At 54.1% G+C, this 8436-nt stretch overlaps 2 protein-coding genes across 7 annotated transcripts in view; one reads left to right on the top strand and one right to left on the bottom strand.

Annotated features, from left to right (window-relative positions):
- Positions 1 to 933, top strand: part of GPX3 (glutathione peroxidase 3) — a 12474-nt gene extending 11541 nt beyond the window's left edge. Inside the window, exon 6 of the mRNA XM_006150834.2 lies at positions 15 to 933. Within this exon, the coding sequence (XP_006150896.2) occupies positions 15 to 140 (126 nt within the window). The 3' untranslated portion in view covers positions 141 to 933. The remainder of the gene's footprint in view (positions 1 to 14) is intronic.
- A 550-nt stretch (positions 934 to 1483) lies between these two features.
- The window catches only part of TNIP1 (TNFAIP3 interacting protein 1), a 56412-nt gene continuing 49459 nt past the window's right edge, over positions 1484 to 8436 (bottom strand). For 5 of the 6 annotated variants that reach the window (XM_006150836.3, XM_027772801.1, XM_006150835.3 and 2 more), the window contains 6 exons: positions 7374 to 7502; positions 5964 to 6089; positions 5528 to 5593; positions 4880 to 5071; positions 3521 to 3611; positions 1484 to 2258 (listed from right to left, as the gene is read on the bottom strand). In XM_006150836.3, the coding sequence (XP_006150898.1) occupies positions 2224 to 2258; positions 3521 to 3611; positions 4880 to 5071; positions 5528 to 5593; positions 5964 to 6089; positions 7374 to 7502 (639 nt within the window). In that variant the 3' untranslated portion in view covers positions 1484 to 2223. The remainder of the gene's footprint in view (positions 2259 to 3520; positions 3612 to 4879; positions 5072 to 5527; positions 5594 to 5963; positions 6090 to 7373; positions 7503 to 8436) is intronic. The other variant, XM_027772800.1, reaches the window with a different exon arrangement.

Genomic DNA, 8436 nt, shown 5'->3' with positions numbered 1-8436 from the left:
GGAACTTTGAGAAGTTCCTGGTGGGGCCTGACGGAATACCCATCATGCGCTGGTACCACCGGACCACAATCAGCAATGTCAAGATGGACATCCTGGCCTACATGAGGCGGCAGGCAGCCCTGGGCCTCAGGGGGAAGTAACTGACGCCTGGCCCACTCCTGTCCATCACGCAGGGGCTGGGAGGGACTGTTCAGGAAGGAGCCCACATCCCCAACCCACTAGACACCCACAACAGGCCCCTTGCCCATTACACAAGGTCCCTGCCTGACACAGATGTTTGTATACCATTGTGTCTGTACCACTCGCATGTGGGTATTTGCACACATGCCGACAGGTGTGTGTGTGACAGCGCATGTGTGCACAGGTCTACGTGCGGCCACCTGTGTGACTATCGGAAATGTGCACCATCTGTGTGTCTGCAGCTGTGTAAAGTGATGTGGTTTCTCCAACTCTGTTCCCATGACAACGCACTCACACCTGATCCTAAGGAAAACCAGCGCTAGCTCCAATTGTCCTGCTCTAACCTGGACCTCACCCTTGACAGCAGCATCTCTCTGCCTCCAAACACTATAAGGTCCCCAGCAGTTTCTGGGTCTACCACGCTTAACAGCTCCCTCCTCCTTCCTGAAAGGCCCTCCCAAGCCCCCGCCCCCACCCCTACCCCCAGTTCTGAGATCAGCCAAGGCAGATGTGAGAGCCAGGGCCACATCCCTGTGTCAGGGGTGGCATCTCCATGAGGGAGGGGCCCGAAGCCCTTGTGGGCGGACCTCCCCTGAGCCTGTCTGAGGGGCCGGCCCTTAAGTGCATTCAGGCTGAGGCCCCTGGGCAGGGATGCCATCCTTGCTCCTACAGAGGATGTGCCCTCTCCCCTCACGCTGGCCCACTGGCATCAGACTCACACCCTACCTGCCTAGTAAAGGCCTTTCTGCAACAGCTGAGCCTACTGTGGTGCTTCCTCAACGGGGTGGCCCCAGCCTGGGTGGGGACTGGGGAGGATGGGGTGGGCTGTCAGGGTAGGAGGAGCAGAGAAGAAATAAGGCTGTGCTTAGGGTCCCTGCTTTTTGGCTTTTAGATCCACTTTGCTTTTTGCCCTGTGCATTTGGAGTTTATAAACCGGTTCACATCCACTCGCATTCCTTCCCAGAATTCTCCAAGGAAGTTAGGTCAAGATGAGGTATTCTATTTGACAGAGGAAACGGAGGCTCACAGAAGCATCAAGCTTTGCCCCAGGTCTGCTGAGAGTGGGGGCAGGCCTGGAATGAAAGTCCAGGTCCCCTGACTTACAGCCCAGGGTCTTTCCACTGCTGCTGCTACTCCACCCGTGGGGCGGCTCCGAACAGAGGCCCAGCAGATGCCAGCCAGGAGTAATGGTGGTACTCTCAGGGAATGAGGGGAAAAGGGAAGGAGAGGGCGAGGAAAGCAGCACTCTGATCAGCTGAGAGGGGACACTAGCTAGGGCATAAAAGAACACGTCACAACACACTGATCTTCAACTTGGATTTATGTCCAAGGTTCGTGCAAACAGCTGCCCGGGATGGACAGCCACTCCAATCCAGGCCGCGGGCACCATGAGCCTCGGGCTGCAGGGCAGAGGGCCTGAGCTTCAGCTACAGCCTGGGGCCCTCAGGGGACACGGCTGGTGTGACCTCTCTCCAGGCTATGAAGGCTCTGGCGAGGCTACTGCGGGTGGAGGTGGGAGAGCCCAGCATCAGGACTTGCTGCTGTTCTCCCTGGAGACGAACCCACTCTTCCCGCAGCTCCTCACAGAGGGGTCAGGACAGGCATGGGGCACGTCTTGCTACAGAGCGTGAAGCAAAAGTGAAACACACACGTGAACTGAACGTGGCACCCGGAGGGCTGGAACCACTTCAGGGGAGGGTTTCAAACAAAAGAGGTCTGGGCTGCACCCCACTCTGAAGACTGACGTCTCTGGAGGCTGCAGCGAAGGGTGGCCGGTCAGGCCGGAGGAGGCCTTCTCCACTGGACGGCGGGGCAGTGAGTTTCTCTGTCACCTCCAGAGGAAGAGCCCAAGTGGAAGCCTTCTGGGTGGATCCTCCCAGGCTTATGAACAGTTCTGCCGGGCCGGCGCGAGCTGGCCCCCCACTTCGGCCTCCTGTCCAGCTGTGGCTCTGGCCACACACAGCAGTGGCCTCTATCTTTTCCGTGATCTGAGGACAGCTGGCTCTGCAAGACGAAGATGCAGCCAAACGACACAATCTGGTCTCACTGAGGCCCTTCACGGTCATTTTTTGCTGGGTCTAAATAAACAAAAAATTTAGGACTTCAGGATCACGCAGTAAAGTAATTTTCAAAGTTTCATATGGAAACCAGTAAGTCACAGTGAAACGAACAGCTAGAGAGAGTGAGTGCTCCGAGTGCCAGGCCCTGGGCCACATGCCCAAACTAAATTCCTCATGTCATTCTCACCCAGTGCCACAGAGCAGGCAGGTTGTCACCACCGCAGGGAGGAAGGAACTGGGGAGTACAGAGGTTTTAAAAAGACTTGCCCCAAATCCCAGATCTAGAAAAGAGTGCAGCCAGGACTTGAGCCCAGTCAGCCTGGCTCCAGATCCCAGAAGGGAGCAGTTCTGTGGGAGGGGACAACTCTGCCCATGAGGCCCCCCCATGACCACTCATCAAAGCAGCCTCTAAAGGGCTCCACAGAACCTCTGGGCTCTGGGGAACCATTAGAAAACGCCTGACTGGGGGCCTGCCGATGGTGCAGTGGCAATGCCACAATGGACCATATGGGACAGTCCCAGGTTCGTGACCTCCCAGACAAACCAGGGATGTGCGTGTGCCATGAACCAGGCAGGGTGATGCTGGGGTGGATCACAGTGTGAAGACCTTTTTGGGATGCCCCCCTCTCAAAAGAAGTAAACAAACTTTAAAAAGAAAAAAAAAAAGCACAAAACAACAACTGACTAGTCAACTCTTTCTTTCTTTGTTCAAGTTTTTTGCTCAAGGGCAGATATGGTCATCAGAGAGAGAGAGCCACTGCAAGCAGTGAGAGGGAAAGCGAGAAATCACTCCCTGGGGGGTGCGGGGGTGGCCACATCACAATCCTTTCGGCTCTACTCTTCCGTTGGGATTTTGGGCACACATGCACATGTGCCTGGCATGATTTTTCAAGCTGTTGGGGCTGGGATTTATACCACAGTTGGCCATGTGTGAGTCCAGCACCTTAAATACCCCGCCACCTATTGCCCCTGTCCCCCCTTGGCATCCCCACCTTAAAGGTAAGAAAACTGAGGCTCAGAGGAGTTAAGTACCTTGTCATCCATGAGCACCGAGCACAGTGCCTGGCACTTGGCAATAAACTGGAATGGATGGATGGATGGATGGATGGATGGTTGTAGGCCTTTCCCTTGCCGCTACTCTCTCTCCCCTTTCAACACTGTTTCAGAAAGCTGGACCTCTCTTCCACCAAGGCCAAAAAGGAAATCATTACCTTCCTACCGTAGCAGATAAATTATCTCCCCACCAGGGGTAAGAGCCCGCACTTGGGGATCACACTCACCTGGTTCTGCAGGCCTGGCTGTGGGCGGGTCCATCACTTGGGAGCTCTGATTCCGCATCCCTGCACAGGGTGGGCGCCAGGTGTATTCTGGCTGTGACAAAACTGCTGCTTAGTAATCAATAACCACACTCGAAAAGTCCAGTAGCAGCCCTGCACCAGAACAGTACTAAATACGCACTAATCAAGTTGGAGTCAATCCTCAGAACCCAGGTTGTCATTCCCATTTTTTTTTTTTTTCTATAGGGCATGTACACTTGTTGGAGAGGGACAGAGAGAAAGAGAAACAGAAAGGGAAAGTGAGCAATTGGTCCCAGGGGGGACCATGCCACAATCCCCTATCCTCCACTCTCCTCTCGAGATTCTGGGCATGAACGCACATGTGACTTGGGAGTCATGCCAGACAGGTAGAAGGGTAGGCGTAGGGGTAGGCCCTGCAGAGGTGCTCCAGGTGGAGCTGTGGGTCTAGGACTTGAACTGCAAAGCTGGCCATGTGGGATCCAGTGCCGTAACCTTCACACCACCTGCTGGCCTCTCATTTATTAACTTAGGTTTTTGCCATAGGGCACTTACGCTCACCAGAGAGACATAAAGAGAGAGAAAGAAATCACCCCCCAGGGGGATGGCCATACCATAATCCCTTCTCCACCATTCCCTCAGGATTTTGGGCATGCACACACGCATGTGCCTGGCATAATTTTTTAAGTCACCGGGTCCAGGACTCCCATTGCAGTCGGCCATGTGGGAGTCCCGCACTTTAACCACCATGCTACCTGCTGTCCCTGCCTCCTCCTTGTCACCTCCCCCCAATTAAGTAACTCCATGCACAAAAGTGGCTAAGCTTAGATTTGAACCCAGATCTCCGTATCTCCCAGGCCAAACTCTAAGCACCCTGGCACCCTCCAGTGTAAAGAAGATGTGAATGAAGAATGGCCAAATGGGGGACAGGCTGACAGGGCATAATCACTGTCTGATGGGCAGCTAGGGATGCCCGATGGAGGTCTGTGACAGAGGGACTGGAGACAAAGTATGGTAAAGTAAGAAAAAGTGTGGTAAGTAGGAAAAAGCAAGTAAAATAAGAGAAAAGGAAAGGGGAGGGAAATACGTGAGGTTCTGGAACCTGCTTCCCTGTGAACTGCCCGAACTCTGATGTCTCTGACTTGAGAGTGGGAGGGGGTCCTTCTTCCCACCCTGCGCTCTTACTCAGCCCTCCCTGTCCACACCAGCGACCCTGAATGGCTATAGAATTCTTGCCCCTGGGATGGTAGGCCAGAGCCAGGCCCTGGACACATGCCTACCACCACAAGGATTGCTGAAAATGCACTGTCTGACTCCTCGACCTTTTTCTCTGCACAGACTCACCAGACGGAAGAGGTGCGAGCCGGGGAGTGGGGGTGGGTGTTCCATGGCCATGGGGGGTGGCGGGTAGCCGATCTGGGACCAGTCTTCAAAGCCGTGGTGTGGCACCATGGCTGGCATGGGCGGGTAGGCGTAGGGGTAAGCCCCGCAGAGGTGCTCCGGGTGGGGCTCCATGTGGTAACGCTCTCCCGAGGCCTGCAGGAAAGGCTGTGTCTGGCTCTGGCCTGCAACAGGCTGTGGAGGCCAGGCCCGGGATGCTGTCCTCATCTTCCTCTATGTGAGGATCGTAACTCTCTAAAGGCCAGCATGCAGGCACAGGAGGCTGGGCACGCAGCCACAGGAGGCTGGCATGTGGACGCGGAAGGATGGGTACACATCATGGAGGTGGGACATGGGCCTGGAAATCGGGCATGTGCGTGGAATGGTGACACTCGGACACAGAGGGCTGGGCATGTGGCCAGAAAATGACCAGGGATGACAGCTACATATCCAGAGCAGGTGTTCTGCACGGATTAAGTCCGCCTGCGTTACTTCACTAGTGCATCGGCAGGGAGCGCCCCGCACCTGGGCACACTCTGTCTCCCATCAGACCATGGCTCCCTGAGGAAGGGCAGAAGGGGTAAGCTCTGCCTCCCTCCGCAGCCTCCTCACCTTTGCTTTCCTCTTCTGCTGCTTGAGGGCTTCTCTCGCCTTTTCCTCATCTTTGAGAGCTTTGAGCTGAGAGAAGGGGGAGGGAGAGAAGACTGTCGGCCCAGGAGAATCTTGGCCAGGCCTGTATCCGAGGCCTAAATGGCCCAGAGGGTGACCAGATGGTGCACAGGGCACCCCCAGGGCTGCAGCCAGTCACAGGCAAGTGCCCTGAGGGGAGAGCACAGCCCAGGCTGTTGGCTGCAGGTGAGCCTTGCTCATTGTGGTGGCCTTGCTGTAAAAAGAAAGGGTCACAGGACAGGACTAGCCAGTCACACGGAGACTTGGTAGCAGAGCTGGCAAATGAGCCAGCAAGTGTCCTGACATCCAGCCCCACTGAGGACCTTCTACTCCACCTCCCCCCGAGGCCAATTGTGCCTTCTTTGGCCCAGCTACTCACCTGGGCATTCGACATGGTAACCTGAGCCTGCAGCTTTTCCACCTGCTTCTTCAGCTCTTCCTTCTCCTCATTCATGCGCTCTCGATCGCTGCGCTCTCTCTGGAAGTCCTCCTCGAAGATCTTCACCTGGAGAGGACAGGAGGGGTGGGGGCAGCTCTGAGTGGAGGCTCCAACGTGCACAGGCCCACACCCCCCTGCCTCCTGCTGGCAGGGGGGGTGTCACAGCATCTGAGATGGTTTTGCTCCTTCTCAGGAGTGTGCAATGGGATAGGTGCACTTCCAGCCCCCCAACTGCAATTTCAGAGTAGTTCTGTGTCCCTGTGTTATATATTTGAGCTTCAAGGTGGGATTTTTTTTGAAGAAAGTATCCATGGCTTAAAAAAAAAAGGTTAACACCATCAACCAGTCCAATCCTGTCACTTCAGAGAGAGGTAGAGGCCACTGGAGCTGGTGGCGAGGCTGGAGTTCAGGTCTGCTGGCTCTGAGAGCAAAGGACCCGCGAACTCTCCTGGTCTTCGGAAGCCTTGGCGCAGTGTGGGCGAGGCAGGGCCCTCTGAGCCTGTGGTTTTGCCTCCTTACTTTAGCACCTGCTCATCAGGTGAGATGCTGCCCCATGTTCGAGGTGATTTAGGCTCATCGGAAGCATGGCATTAAATAACAGAACACATGAGACCCATAACCTTCTAGTTTCCTTTCCATCCTAGGAGAGAGTCTCCATTCTGTGCGAGGAGGTCTTTTTTTTGAAATACTTATTTATTTTTAAATTCCATTTGTTATTATCCTTTTTTTAATTTGACAAGACAGAGACAGAGAAAAAGGGAAAGTGATGAAGCAAGCCGCCAGGTCCAGGACTTGAACCACCATCAGCCATGTAGGAATCCAGTGCCTCTAACCACCATGCCACGTGCTGGCCCCTGTGCTAATATAATAGGTCTTTAAAGCTCCTCTAGCCCTTGCCAATCTCCCCTGATGAAAGGCAAGAGGACTCAAGCTCAATGTTGTCACCCGGCAAGAGTACTGGGCTACAGTCTAACAACAATGTTTAAACTGTAAAATGTATGTTTACACTTTTCTTCTATTACGGCAGATGAGAAATACGTTTCCCTACTGATAGCAATGACGTAAAGTTCTCTTTTAAATATTTACATAGAAAAATAAGTCATGACTTTTCTGACGACTGAGTACACTTATTTAACATTCATTTTTTGAATATTAAGTAAATACTAGCACAGGTGGGGCACAGAGATGGTGGACTCATCAAGGTGAGAGAGGAGTGAGTAAGCTGGGGATACCCCGCTGGGAAGGAGAAACCTACAGCAGGCAGGGGTCCTGGCCGGTGGTCAGGCGCCACGTGATCCCAGGGCCCTCGGGAAGCCCCAGCTCCTGCTGACCTGTTCCCCTGGGGCTCACCTGCTGTTTCAGCAGCTCATTCTGCGTGAGCAGCTCCTGCTTCCTGAGGCCACCAGCTCCTTCTGGGCTCCCGAACGCTGCTGCTGGCGATGACGGGGAAGCCTGGATGCTCAGTGCTTCCTCCAGGGCCTGAGATCAGGGACAGAGGAGATAGGACCATCAGCAGGGACCCCTGGAAGTCAGGCCCCTTTAGAGGGTCATCCTCAGTGACCTTCGTCAGAACAACAGTCATAATGACACCACCAGCAGTACAACTCAGTAAACGCTAAAGAGCTATAACACCCTCACAAATAATTTACCTGATCCTCGGACAAAGAGATCTGTGACAGATGTAAAACAGGGGTTGAGAGACCTGAAGTGACTTGTCCAGGGTCACACAGCTAGTCAGCAGCAGAGCTGAGATTTGAACCTGGCATGTGCTCCTTGTTTTTTTTTTTTTTCTCCTTTTCTTTTTTTGGAGAGGTTTTTGCTATAGGGCGCCAGCCAGACAGAGAGAGACAGAGAGACAGAAAGCGAGAAATCACCCCCCAGGGGGGATGGTCACGCCACAATCCCTTCTCCTCCATTCTCCTCTCCGGATCTTGGGCACGCCTGCACACGCGTTGGGCACGCCTGCACACGCTCCCGGCGTGAGTTTAAGCCACCGGGTCCGGGACTCGAACTGTGGTCTACTACGTGGGAGTCCAGGGACATAGCCATTACGCTAACTGCTGGTCCCGTACTCCTTGTTTATTTGTCTATCTATCATCCATCTATCTACCTGTCTTCTTTCTATCTACCTACCTACCTATCAATCTATCATATGTCAATCTATCATCTATCTATTTAATGAGAGAGAGAGTGCAGGGGGAAATACTAAGATTTTTGATGGCCTAATGGTCCTCCTACCCAGCTGGGTCTACAGATGCAGGCGCCCAGGCCCGGCCTGCATAGGCTGGGCTGGAAAGCAAACCTAGGCCTCCCATCAGGTCTTAGCCACAGCTCAGTGACACTCTCCCGTGTGCACCAGTGTGGCTGGGCCCAGCATGTGCTGTTACCTAGCAGTCTAAATTGGGGCCCTCTT

This window comes from Tupaia chinensis, unplaced genomic scaffold, assembly GCF_000334495.1.
Source record: "Tupaia chinensis unplaced genomic scaffold, TupChi_1.0 Scaffold000301_1, whole genome shotgun sequence".
Lineage (NCBI taxonomy): Eukaryota > Metazoa > Chordata > Mammalia > Scandentia > Tupaiidae > Tupaia > Tupaia belangeri.
This window is presented reverse-complemented; position numbering and strand designations above follow the sequence as displayed.